Source organism: Castor canadensis, chromosome 11 (genome assembly GCF_047511655.1).
Source record: "Castor canadensis chromosome 11, mCasCan1.hap1v2, whole genome shotgun sequence".
Taxonomy (NCBI): Eukaryota; Metazoa; Chordata; class Mammalia; order Rodentia; family Castoridae; genus Castor; species Castor canadensis.
This window is the reverse complement of record NC_133396.1, coordinates 130,783,098-130,800,207: the sequence shown is the minus strand read 5'-3', so window position 1 is coordinate 130,800,207 and position 17,110 is coordinate 130,783,098. Positions and strand designations below refer to the sequence as shown.

The 17,110-nt window shown below is 48.0% G+C and overlaps 1 protein-coding gene across 3 annotated transcripts in view; it reads right to left on the bottom strand.

Annotated features, from left to right (window-relative positions):
* Positions 1-17,110, bottom strand: part of Cacna1s (calcium voltage-gated channel subunit alpha1 S) — a 63,128-nt gene that overhangs the window by 36,297 nt on the left and 9,721 nt on the right. For all 3 annotated transcript variants that reach the window (XR_012439056.1, XM_074048666.1, XM_074048667.1), the window contains exons 3-10: positions 12,537-12,676; positions 11,269-11,411; positions 10,942-11,094; positions 7,135-7,340; positions 5,760-5,863; positions 3,981-4,126; positions 3,482-3,563; positions 1,801-1,961 (exon numbers count right to left, since the gene is read on the bottom strand). Coding sequence is in view for 2 of the 3 variants with exons in the window: in XM_074048666.1 (XP_073904767.1) it covers positions 1,801-1,961; positions 3,482-3,563; positions 3,981-4,126; positions 5,760-5,863; positions 7,135-7,340; positions 10,942-11,094; positions 11,269-11,411; positions 12,537-12,676 (1,135 nt within the window). In the remaining variant the exon portion in view is untranslated. The remainder of the gene's footprint in view (positions 1-1,800; positions 1,962-3,481; positions 3,564-3,980; positions 4,127-5,759; positions 5,864-7,134; positions 7,341-10,941; positions 11,095-11,268; positions 11,412-12,536; positions 12,677-17,110) is intronic.

Sequence of the window (17,110 nt, the reverse complement as noted above, 5' to 3'; positions counted from 1 at the left end):
AAGAAGACTGGTTGCAATGAATGAATGAATGAATGGATGCGTGCATCTGATTATTTCCTACCTATAGAAAATATGTCTTCCATTCCTTTCATTTAAAAATTTTAATATGTTTCATCACTTTAAACACCGTCCTTTTGAACTGTTCTATTATCTCCAGTTCTTGGGGTTGTTAGCTCTTGGCTGGACCCAGTGACTCTTCCTCAGGGTGACTTTGTTCCTTATTTGGTTTGTAATTTTTTCTCATGAGCTCATTATCAGGGAACATTTTTCTCTGCAGGGATTCTGTATGCCTTGGCTTGAGAGGTGTCATTAAAGAGTAGTTGTGTGTGCTTCTCTTGGACTCCCTGGGTATTTCACTTATCTGTGACTAGTTTTTTATGGTTCTATCCCTTCTTATAAGACTTGCATCATGAAAAGTAGTGTAAATCAGACCCCAAACCTATACAGGGGACAGATTGGAGTTTCATTTTTCACTTGAGATATTTTTTCTTCTTCTAGATCCTCCAGCAGAGATAAACTGATGGGCAGTGAGATTTTGGTTTCCCTACACAGGGACAGCCTTTCTGGGCCCTGACTCCATGTACGTGTCAGTACATGTAGTCTAGTTTCCCACTCAGGCAGACTCAGACCTCTGTCCCAGGTCCCTATGTAAGCATTAAGAGCCCAGCTGCCACCCCTGAAGGTTTTGGTGCAGGTCTAAAATGCCTCTAGCAGTCTGCTTATAAGCTCCCTGCTCTGTTGTTGGGTCACCTCTTTGTTTCTGCCACCCAGAGACTTCCTTCTCACTCTTTGATGTATTGTTATCACAACTTATGTAGTATTAACACATCCTTGTAGTGGGGAGGGCTCCTAGTTTGTCCACCATGTCATTGGAACTGGTCCTTCTTTCTGTTACCCTATTCTGTCACAGTCCAGAGCTCTGCACCCAGGGGGACATTGAGTTCATGGGTGATGCTGACCAATTTCCCTTCTGCCAAGGCTGGTCATTCAAAGACTCAAAACTGATCATGATATGCTCATAATTTTATGTTGGCTTCTCTTTCCCCAAAGCTTAAGCTAATATCATATGACAGTATGTGAGGTCCCCATGAGGAAACCCAATTCCTGCTACTCTCTCAGTCACATACACAGTTCTGCGGCTCCCTGAACTCATCAGACTGTTTTACATCTTCACATCTTTGCAGGCACTGTTCCTCCTGCAGGGATCTCCACCAACCTTTGACCACTGGGCCTTTGAGATCCACAGAGCACCAACATCTCCTCTGCTGCAACCCTTCCCTTGCTACCTCATATTTACTCAGTCTTTGCCCTCCCTAGGTGAATGTGAAACTATTTATTAATATCTGTCCTTTTCTCTGACTAAGTGCACTTCTTAAAGTCAAGAGCAGTGAATTAGCTCTGTATCCTGAGTTCTTTTTTCCCTGCCTTACATACTATGTGCACTCAGTAAATAGTTGGTGAAAGATTGCTGGTTTTATAGTAGGATTTGAACTTGAATGCTTGGAGCTCGAAAGTACTGGTGATTTTACATGCAATGGTCTTGAATTGAAATAATTTTCCCAGATACCTGAGCAAGTACCTAAAAGTTGTCCCAATGCATTGCTGACCCTGTCCCTGTAACAATGCCATGAGGAGGACAGTTGGGTGTTTGATCTTGCCCTTTGAAGTTTCTGTTTTCCTACTCTAAAAGGAGAGAGTTAGACCAATGATCCAGCACCAGCACTCTGTAATTTCTAGACCTTAGCAGGTTTGGACATTGAGCACCACACTCCCTTTCTGGCTTCATTCCTTCAGACTCACCTTGCAAATGGGTCAACCAAAGTGGCTGGTTGTGGTGCTCTGAGGCGATGGACAGAGTGTTAAGGGCAACAGTCAAGATCACCAACCAATAGAAGACCTTGGATTTCACTAAGTCATGGCATTTCCAGCGGAAGACACGGTTCCACTGCCTCCAGTGCCGGCTGTGGAAGGAGACAGAGGAGGATGGAGGCCAAGAGCTGCTTGGCTCTGAGCCCCACCTTTCTATGGTCACTTCCGGTCCAGTTCCAGTCACACCTGGTCTGATCACCCCCTCTCCCAGCCACAAGAGAGAAGCTAAAGGCATGAGCTGTAGAGCCTGACTGACTGAAAATCCAGCCCTCACTAGCAAAGTTCTTCATCTTTCAGATGATAATAATGACCTCCAAGGCAACAAAAAAAGATAATACAAGCAAAATGCCGAGCACAGTGCCTCTGTAGAACAGGTGCTCTACAGCTTCTGATTTCAACTAAAGTGACACCAAAACGCTGCATTTTGCCCATTACAAAGGGACTCCTTAATAAATTAAGCATGTCTGGGAAGGGTGTAAGGAAAGGACACTTTCATAGTACAGCCCTTTTTGTGAGCGATTTGGAAGCACTTACCAAAGTTTCAGCTCTGTATGCCCTTTGACCCATCAATTCCATTTGTAGAATTCTGCCCAGATGAAATGGTCATACTTTCTCCTAATTATTTCCTGCAGTACTGTTTGTACTGGATGATTTTGTTCAAGCCCCCTATTTCCTGGTTTGTAAAACCAGGAAAGAATAATTAGATACATTATAATGCATCTGTACTGTGGAATATTTTACATCCAAAGATATATCAGAAAGGTGTGTCTGTTTATGTACATACACAGTGTGAAAATTGTCCTCAATAGATAATTTAAGTAAAAAATGTGTTATAAGATTATATGGATGTCATATTCATTTATTCAACAAATATTTAATACCTGCTACGTGCTGGGCACTGTTCTAGTGTCTACAGTGACTATAGTCAACATAACTAACCCCATTATGTAAAAAAAAAAACAGAAAAATCCCTCTGTGTGTGTGTGTGTGTGTATAAGAAAAGTGAAAATACAGAAAAGATCATGGAGGGATACGCATCTAACTGTTACCATGGTTACCTCTTTACAGGGCATCAGGGACCATCATCTTTTCTCTCATGCATTTCTCTACTGTTTCATCTTTCAAAAGTCATAATTATGTATGAATTTGTAAAAAGATATAGTCTACCAACCAAACAAAACCCTCCTCTTAAAACAAAGGCAAAAGAGAGCTGTGTTTCCTTATCTCCCACTCCTAGGCCAGGGTTGCCTCCTTCCTAGAAACATCTAGTTATACACCTGCCCCTCCTCCTCTGCCATCTCCTCTACCTTCCCTTTTCCCTCTCCAAGATTTCCAATATAAGTTACCCTGCCCAGCCAACCCCTCAGAGGGCAGCAGCCAAATGTGCTCTTGCCCCCAAATGCAGGCTCTGCATTCTTCCTTGAGTGATGTATAAATAGGTCACCTGCTCAGGGTCTGCTCTGGTTTGCATATTCCCTGGGCATCTGGTCACTGAAGAATCCTCAGAGTAAGAACTGACCCTGTTTTCTCAGAAAGGCTGCTTTTCCAAGGGCTCCAGGGGAGGTAACTAGATTTTTAGCCCCACGTCCCAGTAAGGTGGTTAGCTACTCACATGAACTGGATGACTTTGTTCAAGCCCTCGATTTCATATAGGCTCTCTGTGTCGGAGCCACCTTCATCCAAAGATAGTTTCCCTGGGGACAAGACAGATCTAGCTATAGTCAGCCAGACTTTAGGGCTCCTCTGTGCTGGACACCACTTTGGGTTAGGCACTCCAGACAGGATCCATGTGACAGTGAGTCCTAGGTGGGCTTGGTCCTTTTGTGCCTTCCTGAGGCCCAGATTCTCAAGAGCTGGAGAGCCCCATCTTCAGGGGACCTGGCCATGGTAGCTGGGCCTCGCCAAACTTTGGGAAGAGCCAGGGACACAGCTCTTAAGGTGCAAGTTTCAAGGCACTTCATTGCCCTCTGAGAGCAAAACATTGTACCCACTCAACAGGCCACTGGGCTTTGGGGAGGGTTAAATGGGACCATGCTTTCCAGGAAAGCTGACTGTGAGGTGCAGCTCAGCAGTGGGCAGGGGGCTGCCAACCATGGCCTCCGGGTCCAAACCTTCTCTCAAGTCTTCCACATCCATGACCTCGCCCTGCGTGATCCAGCTCATATAGCCTCGAAGGTCTTCCTCCAGCTGCTGCTTCTCCCGGAGCTTTTGGAAGGTCCCCCTGGACTTGGCCTTCTCTCGCTCCTTGGTGAATTCCCTGGAATAAACAGAGGAGGCAGGAAGGGAGAAGAATGACAAGGGACAGAGGGAGACTTAGCTTCCTTACGATAGAGAGGGCACATTCTGTGTCTGGACGCATCCCCTTCTGATCCGAGATGTCACCTGAGGGGTAACTCCTCTCAGTCCTTCCATTCCAGGCACAACTCTGACTTCGTTCCTCCCATCCCATCTCATTTTCTCCTATGTTGTCTTACAGTTACCCTTGGACATTGGGGGTTAGTGAAGAGCAGTCCCTCGCCCTAACGGAATTAGCCTTGACTCCTCAAATTTGCCATACTGCCTGACCCTTCTAGCTGTCCTGGCATGACTTCTGCTTACAGACCTAAGGCCTGAGGAAATCCTCCTGGGCCTAAGAGAAGCCAGGCAGCAGCACAGGAAGGAAAGGGCCTGAGGGTGGTGAAGGATCTTTAGACCAGCAGGGGGCAGCCCTGGGCCACTAAGCAGAGCCCCATGAGCACCAGGGGGAAGACAGCAGTGCAGCCCTGAGACGGACACAGAGACCAGGAGGGGTATGCCCACAGGTCACCCTGGTAGGACCATGTTCCCACAGATCCCTCTTCAGGATAATGTTGCATTATTGTGCACAAGATAAAACTAGCTTTCCAAAGGAACCAAATTATGTTAAAATAATTATTACAAATTAAATTATTAAAATTAAAATATTAAAAAGTTATTGAAATACATAAAATTCTGGTGGAGGCATATGTGTGCTTCTTCATTAACTCAGTAACTAGCAGATCTAGCTGCAGGTCCAGAAACTATCATAATTTCAAGGTAGCAATGAGTGTAAATAGTATTTGCAAGAACTGTCATGTGACTTAGGATTTCTTTCATGACAAGTTGCAAGCACCATGAATACTACTGTGGTGTGTCACCTCTGTCAAAAATAAAGGAAACACTTAGTTAAAAATAAAGATAAGCTTCTCCTAGCCAATTTCACAGACTCCTGTAATTCTGTCTTCAGGTTGCCTGGCAGAAGCTTCTGGGGTTGGTGGTGCCAATATGGAAGGAAGCCGCTGGCTGCTGCTGGCCTCTTCACTGTGGCTGCAGTAGGACCACAGCAGTGCTGCCCCACACCAAACAGTGCTTGTTAGTAATGACTTAATACTTGGCACTTTTATGCGCTGGATTGTGAACTAAGCATTCTGTGTGCATTTACTCATTTAACCCTCCCAACAACCCTATGAAACAGGTACTGAAATTATTGCTAGTTCACAAATGTGGAGGTTAATTAGACAAAGGTCTAATTAACCAAAGCTACCAAGCAGTAGTGCAGGGATTTAGATGGGCAGTCCAGTTCCAGTCTGTGTGCTTAATCCTAAAACTATATGCCTCCTAGTGGCGAACATCCATGTAGACACACCCAAGGGTGGGAGATGGGGCTCAGGACTTTCACAGAGATGGAGTGCAAATGGAGAAGGACAGAAGGAAGCAAAAATGGGAGGCAATGAGGAGAAGGGAGGAAAATGAGAATTTGCTAACCAAGAATAGGTGCTCTTGGCTGAGCAGGGCTAATAGGGACCTAGGTATGAGCCGAGGTCCTGGCCCACACCTCCCTGCTCCACTCCACAACTTCCACGTCCTCCTCCAGCTACCTTTGTGCTTCTTACCCACTCAGGACGCCCAGCACCAGGTTGAGGATGAAGAAGGATCCGAGCAGAATGAGGGTGACGAAATAGATCCAGGGCCACTCATTCCCAATGGCATCATTGACCTGGTTCAGACAAAGGTGTGAGTCCTGTCCTCTGACTTGAGGGCTCAATTTCTGTCCCCAAGTCTGTCCTCTAAGACTCTACTCAACTCTGGGGACAGGGAGAAGAGCCATTTGGGCCCAGAAAGGAGAATTTTTCTAGTCCAAGCACCAGGATTTAGGCTGAAAGGACCTCTGAAGGGGGACTTTGCTGATGTGGCACAAGCTAGAGTGACCTATTGTCCCTCCAGTCAAGGACCCTAGGCTCAATTTGCACATGGATGCCAGCTTCAGTTGGTCTCTTTACAGCCAAAGTTTTTCTGAATGAATAACTCTGTGACTCTAGACAAGTCACCTAATATCACAGAGCATCATCCCTTGTGTCTGGTAAGGCTAATGACACATCTCTCCCCTCACAGGCTTGCAGCAGAGGTGAAATGACATGTGTGACATTCCTTTGACATGTTTAATAATTTGCTTCCCTAATATGAGCTTACAAGAAATATTCATCTTAATCCCTTATATCTGCAAAGCATTTGACAGTGCTGCAATCCCCCCATACACACAGGCAGTGCCTCACTGTGATTAAGGTTCTGGATCACAGCCAGATGGATTAGGGATCAGTTCTTGACTCTGTTGTTCATTAGGTTCATAACATGGGTTATTTAACCTCTCTGAGCCTCAGTTTCCTCATCTTTAAAATGGGAACAGTGCCTTCCATTGTTGGAAAATTAATAAGAAATGCATCCGAGCTCCTAATCAACAACAAATAAATATTGAACTCCAACAAGAAAACTTTCATAGAGCATTGAATCTGTGCCAGACACTATTACAATTCAGTTAACCTTCCCACTAACTCTAGGCTGTGAGCAGTATTATAACTTCACCTTACAGATGAGGAGACTGATAAATAGACATATTTATATGGGAAAGCAGTCTTGCACACGGAAAGAGTAAGTCTCAAGGAGCCACTCATCCCGCAAGCGTCTGGAATGCAGGTAAGAATCACTGACAGCCAGGCCTAGGGAGAAGCTCAGGACTGAGACAAGAGCCCGTGAAGCTCCTGGATTCCATGCCTCATCCCCCTCGTGGGTCCTGCACAGACATGTTGCACCATGGGACTGCCTCAGACAATGCTGAGACACCACCTAGGGCCAAGAAGGAGGCTATGCACCTGCAAAAGTGCTTGGAGGTGAGGAGGGGTGGCAGCCAGTGCTGGCCATGCCCTCCTTGCCCACTTCCCTAGGGAACCTACAGATAGGGGAATGGTTGCAGACGCCCCAGCCCAGACCCACCCAGTACAAGACATCAGTCCACCCTTCCATGGTGATGCACTGGTACACGGTGAGCATGGAGAAGCCGAAGTTGTCAAAGTGGGTGATGCCATGATTGGGCCCCGGCCAGCCGCCCCGGCACTCGCTGCCATTGATGGTACATGGGCGCCCAGAGCCAGTCCGGGCGCAGGGTGAAGGCTTCTCATTTTCCACCGTGGCCACGATGTCTGGAGGCAGAAGGTGGGGTCAGCATCAGACAATGATGGTAGGTAGCCAATAACAGGTGAAAAGTTTAAGAGAACGGAGCAACAGGTGTAAAGACACGTGCAGGTGAAGATCTGCTTTGCAGAGCAGCTGACTGCAGATGGAGGGAGGCCTGGAGCCGAGGACTGGCAGTAGCTATAGGCAGCAGTAATTATGTCGTAGGTCCCAGGGCCTCTTTGGAGTATCTGTTTCTGGGATGAATCGTCCTATGCAGCAGGAGGGACAGGTGTGGCTTTTGTGCCTACCAAGCTTTAAAGAGGGAGCCACTGTCTGGCTAGAGTGGGGTGAGGGGTTGGGGCTCACATGTTCTGACCTGAGAATTCTGCCTGAGGGGCCAAAATGGAGATGCTACAACAGCACTGGACTGAGCTGTGCAAGACACAGATTCTCAGCTGGCAGGGAAGCTGGCTGCTTTGGGACTTTAACTCAAAGTCCTCTGTGCTCTCCAGGAGCTGCTTTTGTTGTGGCTAAACTCCTGCAATTCCGACATCCCAGATCCCCTTTTATCTTAGGATGTTTGACAGCCTCCCTCTGTGTTCAGAGATTACATTAGCTCATCAGAACCAGAATGCCCTGCCCTCTAGCTCAGTGCTCTGGAGATGAGATGGGGAAGACAATGATGGTTGAAGGAGGTACCCCTGACCCTGTGAAATCAGAAGTCCCAGTCTTCAATGGGCTTTTGAACACTACTTCTCAGTATTTGTCAAGGCCTCATGAGGACATGGACTGGTACCTCCAAATTTGGGCTAAAGGTTGTGATCAACAGTCCCTTGCTATCTGCCTGATAATGTTTATTCTAGGATGTAGACTGTTACAGCAATGGGAATGATACAGGAATTAGGGAGTTAAGAAACCTAATGGTAGACAATGGTGGCCTGGATGTTGATAAGGAGTCACATCCTGAACTGCTGACATTAACAGAATGACTTGTGATGTACAGCAGGGTCTTGCTGACCCACAGCTCTTAGAGCCCACAAAAAAATTATAGCCCCATTCTAACAATCCAAGGCTAAGACATCCCCCTCCCCAACATGTGGGAGGAATTGACGATACATAGACCAGTCTCCAGAAGTTACTGGCGCATAGCCCAGTTCTCCAGGACTGACCACTCTCATGTCCGCAAACCCCAATAAAAGCTTGAGGTTTTGGGACTGCCAGCCCAGTGCTCCCTTTGAGCCTGCCCACCCTCCCATCTGGAAAGTGTACTTTTGCTTTGCTTTGCATTAATAAGCCTACGCCTCCTCAAATCTCCTCTGGTCATCCTTGAATTCTTTGTCTGACAAAGACCAAGAATTTTCTGGCACCCAGACCCAGTGACCCGAATCCAGTGACATATTTTGTTCAGTCAAACCAAGAGATTTGAGGAGATCCCTACTCAAGAGCAGGTGACTTCATTCTCCTCTGATTCTGGTAAGTCTACCTAATTCTTTACTGATACAGAAGACAACCTCTTTCACTTTACTCTCTCGTTCTTGACTATTCAAACCCTGCACAACAGTGAAGGTTCACGCCTTCTCTCATGCCTGGGAAGACCAGATAATTGTATCCTAAACTGCAACCGCAGGGTTAAATATGCAAAGAGTTTGGGGTCTTTGTGTATTTTCTCTCCCTTCTACCTTCTTCTTGCTTGTGATAAGATAATTTTGCTGTTCAAGGTTGTTTGAAAGTTTTGCTTAGCCAGCCCTAGCTGAAAAGTAACATGCTGTAACTCATGTAAGACAGAAAGGGGGAAAATATGTAAAAACTCCAAGCAGGCAGCTAAGTTTTCATAATACCTGAAGGCATGTGTGGACAAATTATATGTATTTGTTTCATTTTGTCATGAATAATAATAGCCTAGGTTTAAAAAAAAAACAAGGTAAAAAGAAATGAGTAAGTAGGAAATAAGGAAATATAAAAGGTTATAAAGAAAGAGAACAATTTTGGATAAAAAAGATTTTGTATATAAATAAGGTTTATCCTAAAATCAAGGGCTTGTTCCAAAATGGAAATAGATAAGGATAAACCAAGAGAGTAAAAGCATGGCACAGAATGATTGTGGCAAGATTTATAATGAGATATAATTAATTTAAAAATTCCAAATCTGTCTTGAAAAGTTTATAAAAGTCTCTCTAAAAATTTTGCCTTAAATCCCAATAAAGCTGGGACAAAAAAAATGTATCATTAATCTCCTCTCTGAGATGACCCACTCTGTTTTATCAGGGTGTATCTTTGGTAGTTAGCTATCTTGGACTTAAAATTTTAAAAAAGTGTGTATCCTTACATCCTTTAATAAACTTTGCTATGACTTTTGCTATGTGTTGCAGCTTGCTTGAAATCTTTCATGAGGACACAAGAACTGAGGACCCAGATCCAAACTCCTGGTAACAGGAAGAGGCTGAAAAGGGAGGACCTAGAAGCAGTCCACTGAAAGCCACATTGGAGGTTACTCTTTTAAGCCGGGTTTGATCCTGGCATTGATGGTCCCTTGTTATCAGTGGGCATGAGAAGGCCTGTAGAACCTCCCTAGAGGTGGGTCCAGGTGATACACTGGTGAATCAGATGCCCAAGCTTTGGGGGGAGGGCTTGTCCTAATGGAGAGCACCTCTTTCTCTGCCACATTCCCTTCTCTGTAGACCCCAGTGTAAGCCGTGCTCAGGCCAAGACTAAGGGAAGGCTGAGGCTGAAAGCCAGCAAGCTGCAGTCTGTGCACAGTAGCAAGGCTTAGTGAGGGACAGAGGCTTTTTTAGGGCATCCATATTCTCAAAACTTATTTCCACAATAATACTAGTGGGGGGCTTTGTCACTCATTCTGTCAGTGCAGAGTGGAGTTATCCAGAAGCTGCATGTCACGTGGTGTTGCAATAGACAACACACACACACACACACACACACACACACACACACACACACACACACACACACGAGAGCTCCTACAAGCTTTTACCAGGCCACGCGTTACAGAGTTTTACAGAAAAGGCAAAACAATGCCCTTCACACTAAATACTTTTTGGTTTTGGAAAATACAGTTATTTTCATAAAATTATTGTTCATGTTCTGTCATGGGTTTTTAAATGTTCTTTTAAAGGAAATTAACAAATTAATAAGACATTCGTCTCAGTTTTCATTTCTAATACCATGAATATCAAACCTGGATAAACAAAAGCTATTTGGGGTCCTCATAACTTTGTAAGACTGCAAAGGGGTCCTGAGGCCAAAAACTTTGAGAACTATTGGAAATGTCAGTAAGTTTCACCTTTGGCTCTTGGGTGTTTTCTTGAGGTCTCATTCAGACCATACCTTGTAGGTCTGATCTGAGAGGCAGCTCAGACAGAAGCTCCACTGTGGCTACATTGGAAAGGTCAAAGAGAAATTGAGGCTTATCCCAAGCCTGTGTCTCAATCTATACTAGACCAGGAAGCCTGGAAGTCACCACATTGTATAGAGAACAAGCTATGGCCCATTGCCAAGGTTAACAGGAAGAGGAAGCAATGGCCTCCCCGGGGAGTTTCTTTACAAGCTGTGGTGGCCTCCCATTGTGTGTGGTCCTTGGATCTCTCCCCTGCACAGTCCTCCAGGACTCACCTGTCCCAATGAAGTAGCAGGTCTTGTGCATCTTGCCCTTGAAGAGCTCCAGTCCAATGATGGCATAGATGATGACCATGAAGAGGACGAGCAGGGCAATATGGAACAGGGGAAGCATGGCCTTGAAGATGGAGTTGAGGACCACCTGCAAGCCTGCCACAGTGGACAGGAGAAGGAAGGAGGAGTCACCCCCTGCCTTGGTCTCATGGCCCTCTCCTTCTCTAAACCCTGGGAAGCCTATAGGACACCATGTTGGAGGGGGGTGGCGCAGGGGAAAGGAGAAGGTTGGGAGGGAAGGAAGGGGTCTGCAGCAGCCCTGCCACCCACTGGGCACCCCCGACACCAGCCGGAGGGGTCTGAGCACGCGGAAGGCTCTCAGGGCCTTGACGTCCAAGCCAGCTCCTTTGCTGCTCAGCGGGGTCGTGTTGCTTTGGATGACATTAACCTGTTCCAGAATCGCTGTGAAGACCCTGGAGTGGAGATGATGGAGAGAAGGTTCCAGTGGTCAGTAAACCAATGGTCCCAGTAGTCCAGGACCCATGTCCCATCCATGTTCGGGGGACTCAGGAGAAGAGGGAAAATATGGGTCACCCACTGCTAACTGATGACTAGGTCATGCCTGGGGGAAATATTTATTGAAACAGATTCTGAGGCCAGGTTCAGACTCAACGGATACAATTGTGATCCATTTGTCAGGTCCACTCAGGATGCTGATTTCCAGACTTCTGTTTTTCTCTTTGTGTGAAGGTCTCCTAATCAGCAGAGAACCAAGTTTTTACTGAACTGAAGGATAGCATAGTGGTTAAGCATTTCGCCTTGGAGCCAAGACTGCCTTGGTTTGAGTCCTCATGCTGCCACCAGCTAGTTGTGTGACCTTGGGCGAGTTCCCTGATTTCTCTGTGCCTTAGCTTCCTTATCCATAAAATGGGGAAAACAAGAAGGTTGTTGGAAGAATTAAATGAGATGTGACGTGCAGTGCACATGGTAAGTGCTCGATAAATGCTGCTGTTATAACTAGGTGGTGGCTACTAAAGGTAATGGTATGTGCTGAACAAAATTCATATGGTGAAATTCTCACCCCAAGTATGTCAGGACTGTCTTTGGAGACAGGGAATATAAAAAGGCAATTAAATTAAAGTGGTCAGCAAGGCAGGCTCTGATCCAATTTGACTGGTGTCCTTATAAGGGGACACGGGAAACTGAACCTGCCTGTACCTTGTCTTTGGACTTTCAGCCTCCAATTCAAGTCACTAAAGTCCATTTTTGTGAACTCAAGTAATAGGTACACAATAAAGGTCTGTGGAATACATGAACAACCGACAAGGGTGAGAAGGATGAACCTCCAGAAACACACTTCCCCTTCCAGGTGATGGAACAAGATGGAGGAGCTTATAGCACCCAGCTGGGCAAGGGGCTCTAACCTGCTGGCAGGTGGGGAAAGAGGTCGGTGTTTCACTCTACACGAACACTGATGCCCTCCTAGCGGAGGCCGCTCTATGGCTGCGGTCAACACACTGCTGGGGATCCCCCTCCCAACTTCTGGGATGTCTGAGTGGATCTGACTCCAGTCTTCCCAACCCCCTCCCAGTCCTCACCCCAGGAAGACGATGGTGAAGTCCAGCACATTCCAGCCACTGCGCAGGTAGGCATCCTGGTGGAATAGGAAGCCATAGGCAATGATCTTCATGGCAGCTTCAAGGGAGAAGATGATGAGGAAGAAATACTCCAGTTTCTCCTGTAGGAGCAAACGTGGTCACGCCTCTCCTCTGTGCACTCCCAACACCCTTTGCTCCATCCTCCAGACACTGGATCCCCACCGCCCCTCAGCACACCTGCCTCAGGGCCCTTGCTCTTGCTATTCCCCCTGCAGGGTCCCACCCCCAGCATCCCCACCACCACCCTTCCCCACACTGCCAGCTTCCTCACTTCCAGTAGGTCTTTACTCACTGAGACCTTCCCTGCCACCTTTGAGTCACCTCCATTTCCCGTTCCTTTTCCTAGCTACATTTTACTTACCCTAAGTCTTCTTAGCACTTAACTCCTAACTAAAATGCCATAGACACATTCTTACTGTGTTCAATATCCCTCTTCCTCACTAGAATATAAACTCCACCAAATGTGAGGATTTCTGGGGTTTTTTTTTTCATTACTTCCAGGGCCTAAACCTAGACAAATAAATGAATGATCCAAGGCAGAACCCAAGACCAAATTCCACAGGTGGCTCCCATCTGGGCTTCTTTCTTCTCCCTCCTCCTAGTGGACTGATGGTAGGAGGTAAGGGTGGACCTCTCTGCACTCCAGATGGCCCTCACTTCCCAGTCAGGGTCTTGCTCTCTAACTCAGTTTCCTGGTACTTCCCTGCCCACATCAGCTGCCTCCAGACAGCCCCCATTTGGCAGGGTGATCTGAACATGGGGTACACTGTGCATGGGGAGGCCTTGCAGGTAAGAGACTAAGATTCCAGCTTAGCCCACCCTGCTGAAGGCCTTGCTGACTCCTCCAGGCCCTGCCCATGTAGCCTGATCCTCTGGGTCACCCTATGCCTGGTCAGGTCACCCTTCCACTCCTCTTGGCTTAAGCAATTTCTATTTCTAACTGAGAAAGCAGGTCCTTCTGTCAGAGCTCCAGGCTGAAACTGCTCTGTTCTTTGCCATCTGAACCCTAACTTGGTGGCTTCCAAGAGCTCTGGTTCCCCAGCTCTCCCCAGACAAGCTCAGTCTCCCCAGGGTGGTATCAACCTGGCCTGTGGCCTGGGCCAGGCTGCAGTGCTTCACAATCCTGGAAGTGACTAGGCTGGTACCCCACAGAGCTGTGCCTCAAGGGGTTTTAAGCCCATAGTCCAGTCCCCCATCACCGTTAGCCACCAGTGCCCATACCTAGGAAAGCACCTTAGGACCTGGTCCTCTCTCCGTCAGCACCCTGTGGAGGCCTAACTCATTTTATGTTGGCTATCCCTTCACTCTGAGCAGAGCCAAACTGAGTACCTGGTCACCTTATTAATGATTTGGAAGGTAGTCTATTTTTAATTCCAGGGGGGTAGATGTGAGAGGAAAGGGAAGGAAAGAGTTCTCCAAATGGCTCATTAATGTGGATATGGCCCCAGAAATCTCCAAAGCAGTTATTCAGAGAATTTTCCTAAGCATCATTTCTCCTTCCATAGGGAAGGGGAAACTGAGGCATATATGAACTAGACCTGTTCTCCTTAACCTCATCCCCAATTCCTTCCACCAGTTTGTAATCTCAGAGCTTTCTCCTTCTTCCAGAAGTGGCAGTGTAGTGATTAAAATGCAAAGCCTTTCTTCAAAGGGGCCTGTTGCTAGGGGCCTGGTTTAGTATCAGGTGGAGAAACCCCTCTGTACAAGGGAACCGTGACAGTGACAGGAGGTGGGAACAGCTGTGGATCTCCTGGGAGTCAGCTAGGTGGTCTATCCTCTGCAGTTCAGGCTTCTGGGAGTGGGGCCCACCAATCAAGCACAGGCTTGAAGTCAAGTCAGCATGTACATTTTCAGGTTGCTGCAACAGGAGAGGTCAGGTTGAGGGGAGGGAAAACAGGACCCAAAATAGTTGCCGTGCTCACAGGCTGGGCAGTGGGCCATGTACACTGGAAAGCTGCCCACACCTGCCGCTGCCTATCCAGCGGCTACTGCTTGGCTCAGAGCAAGCTTGTCAGGGGCTGTGGGCCTCAGAAGGGGTCACTTGGGTTTCACAGCCCTCAGCTTCAAGGCCCAACTCTGTTTACCACCACCTCACAGTCTAATCCTCGGTGCATGTAATGACAACACATTGCTGTTGGACCCTGCGTGTGCACGCAGATGACTCCTGCCCAGGCAGACATGGCCCACGGACATGTCCACTCTTGTGACACAGGAACAGCAGCAGCAATATCACACTGCGCTGACCCTATGGCCTCTCCAGCCCTGGCTCAGTCTTGCACAGAGGAACGAAGGATATGTGTTCCACAGATATTTATGAAGCTCAGGACTGGATCCCTGGAAAAGGCCTGGCTGTCATCCTGACATCAAAGTCATCAGCCTTCCCAGAGCACCCCAGATTCTGTCAGGACCCCTCAAGGGCCTGCCATCACCACGGGAGACAGTGGGTACATGGCATAAGACTTCATCTTGGCTCTGTGCCATTGCTCAGGTTCCTAAGCTTCTGTGAGCCTCAAGTTCCTTGTCTGCAAAGTGGAGATAATGAAAACTGCCCTGAGCAGTAAACGGCAGCCTGTGAGCGAGTGTCCACCGTTGTCCAGCGGGGAACCTCACAGCTCGGTACCTCACAGCTCGTCTTGCTCAACACCTGACCCTCTGTGGAAGGGTGCTTTCTGCTTGTGTCCTGTTCCGTTGGCTTTCCTGGTATTCTATTGGCCTTCAGAAGGCTGCTGGATGAGGTCATGTCTGTGGGTGACTCACCAGGGCTCGGCTCTGTCCAGCCTGAACTCAACATGTTTGAACCTGAACTCCTCTTCCCCTTGAACCTGCCCCCGTCCTCATGTGTCCCTGCCTCTGCCAATGGCACCATTCACCCACACCAGACTCCAGGGGTCTTTCTGGAATTGGGTCCCACCATCTGCTAGGCCCAGCCCTTTCTGCCCCTAACACCTGATACATCTATCTTTTCCCCTAGTGGCTCCCTCTCCCTGATTTGACTCACTCACTGCCTTCAACACCTCTTCCTCCTAGTGCCTCTCTACACTCATTTAGCCACTTCCTGGCTTCCTGGTCAGCAATGGCTCACTAGGTAAACCCTGTGACCTGATCTCTGCTCACTCTGAACTCTGACCTCACCAGTGGCCTACTGGCCACCTGCTTGTCAGGTGGAATGACCTTAAGATTCCCCAGCCACTCTTGGCACTGCTGCCTTTGCTCACCTAGGCCAGGTAACTATCCCCAAGGCCCACCAGCCATGCAGACTTCTCATCTCAAAGCACTGTTATGAACTCCACAGGAAGCATCTACCCGTATGTTGTTCTCTGCATCTCCCCTGTCTTCAGTCAAACTGCAGCCTCCTAGTGACCAAGTCATTCTCTTATATCCTAATTGTGGGGTGCCCCTTGGTATTCCTGCCCTATGAACAGGTAAGATCAGACATTTCCTCACTGGTAATAGTATTTGGGTAGGGGGTCAGGCGCTCTCAAAGCTCCTGGAAAACAGCATATCCCTTACCCTCCCACTGCCTTAATTTCCATTCCTGAGGGGCATCCAGTGCCACTGCTTCTCCACCCAGCATGCATTGCGCTTTGTGGGAGATATGGGAGCTGGCCAGGCAATCCTCCAGAGGGACTGCCCAGCACAGTCCCCCTGTCTGGTCCGCAGGTGCACCTGTCCCCATTCCTCTGTCCCAGGCAATTCTGCCCCAAACACTATGATCTGGTCTGGACTTCTGTCTCCTGGGCCATCTGTATCCCCCTTGGCCACCTTGTCTCTCTGGGATCTATAAAGCCCACAGAAAGGACCTTAATGGACTTCCCTTGAAGAAGCTGAGAGAGGCATCAGAGAGCTGCTGGAGGAGGGCTCCCTGGGCAAGGGACAGGGAGCAGGGGCCCTACTGCCACATACTGCTCAAACCTGGGCCTGAGTCTCCTTTCTTAGGGGCCAGGCACAAGACCTGCATGAATACAACCTTTCTGCTATGGGAGGTGAGGGCCTGTTAGCTTTAAGGAGGTGACAGGGGGTTTGGATGCTGCTGGCTACAGCCCAGGCTTGGGGTGGGGTAGGGGACAGGCATGTGCATCTCCACACATCCCTTCTCTACCAGGGCCTTCCTGCAGGTGCTCTGGCAGGCTGGACAGGTACAACCACAAGAAGACACTTCTGCAGCAGTAAAGGCTGCTTGCTTTCTGGCTTCCCCCGTTTCTAGTTCCTCCAGGCAGACAGCAGCTAGGCCTTGCCTGGGTTCCTGGCCTAATGAGGGTGCAAGGACCTGAGACTCTATGGCCTTAGCACTATCTGAGGCACACCCCAGGTCAGGCAGGTGACTGCAAGCACCAAGAACAATCTCAGTTGAGACTGTCTGAAGCCTGGGGTGGGGAGACAGGATTCAAGTGAAGTGAGTTGGTGAGAAAGATAAGGCACTTTTTGGATCCTTCAGGTGTGGACTGAGGGTCAGTACCACCACAACACTTTTTCTGTTTCACAGATGAGAACAAAGGGGGGGAAAGCAGGTGTCA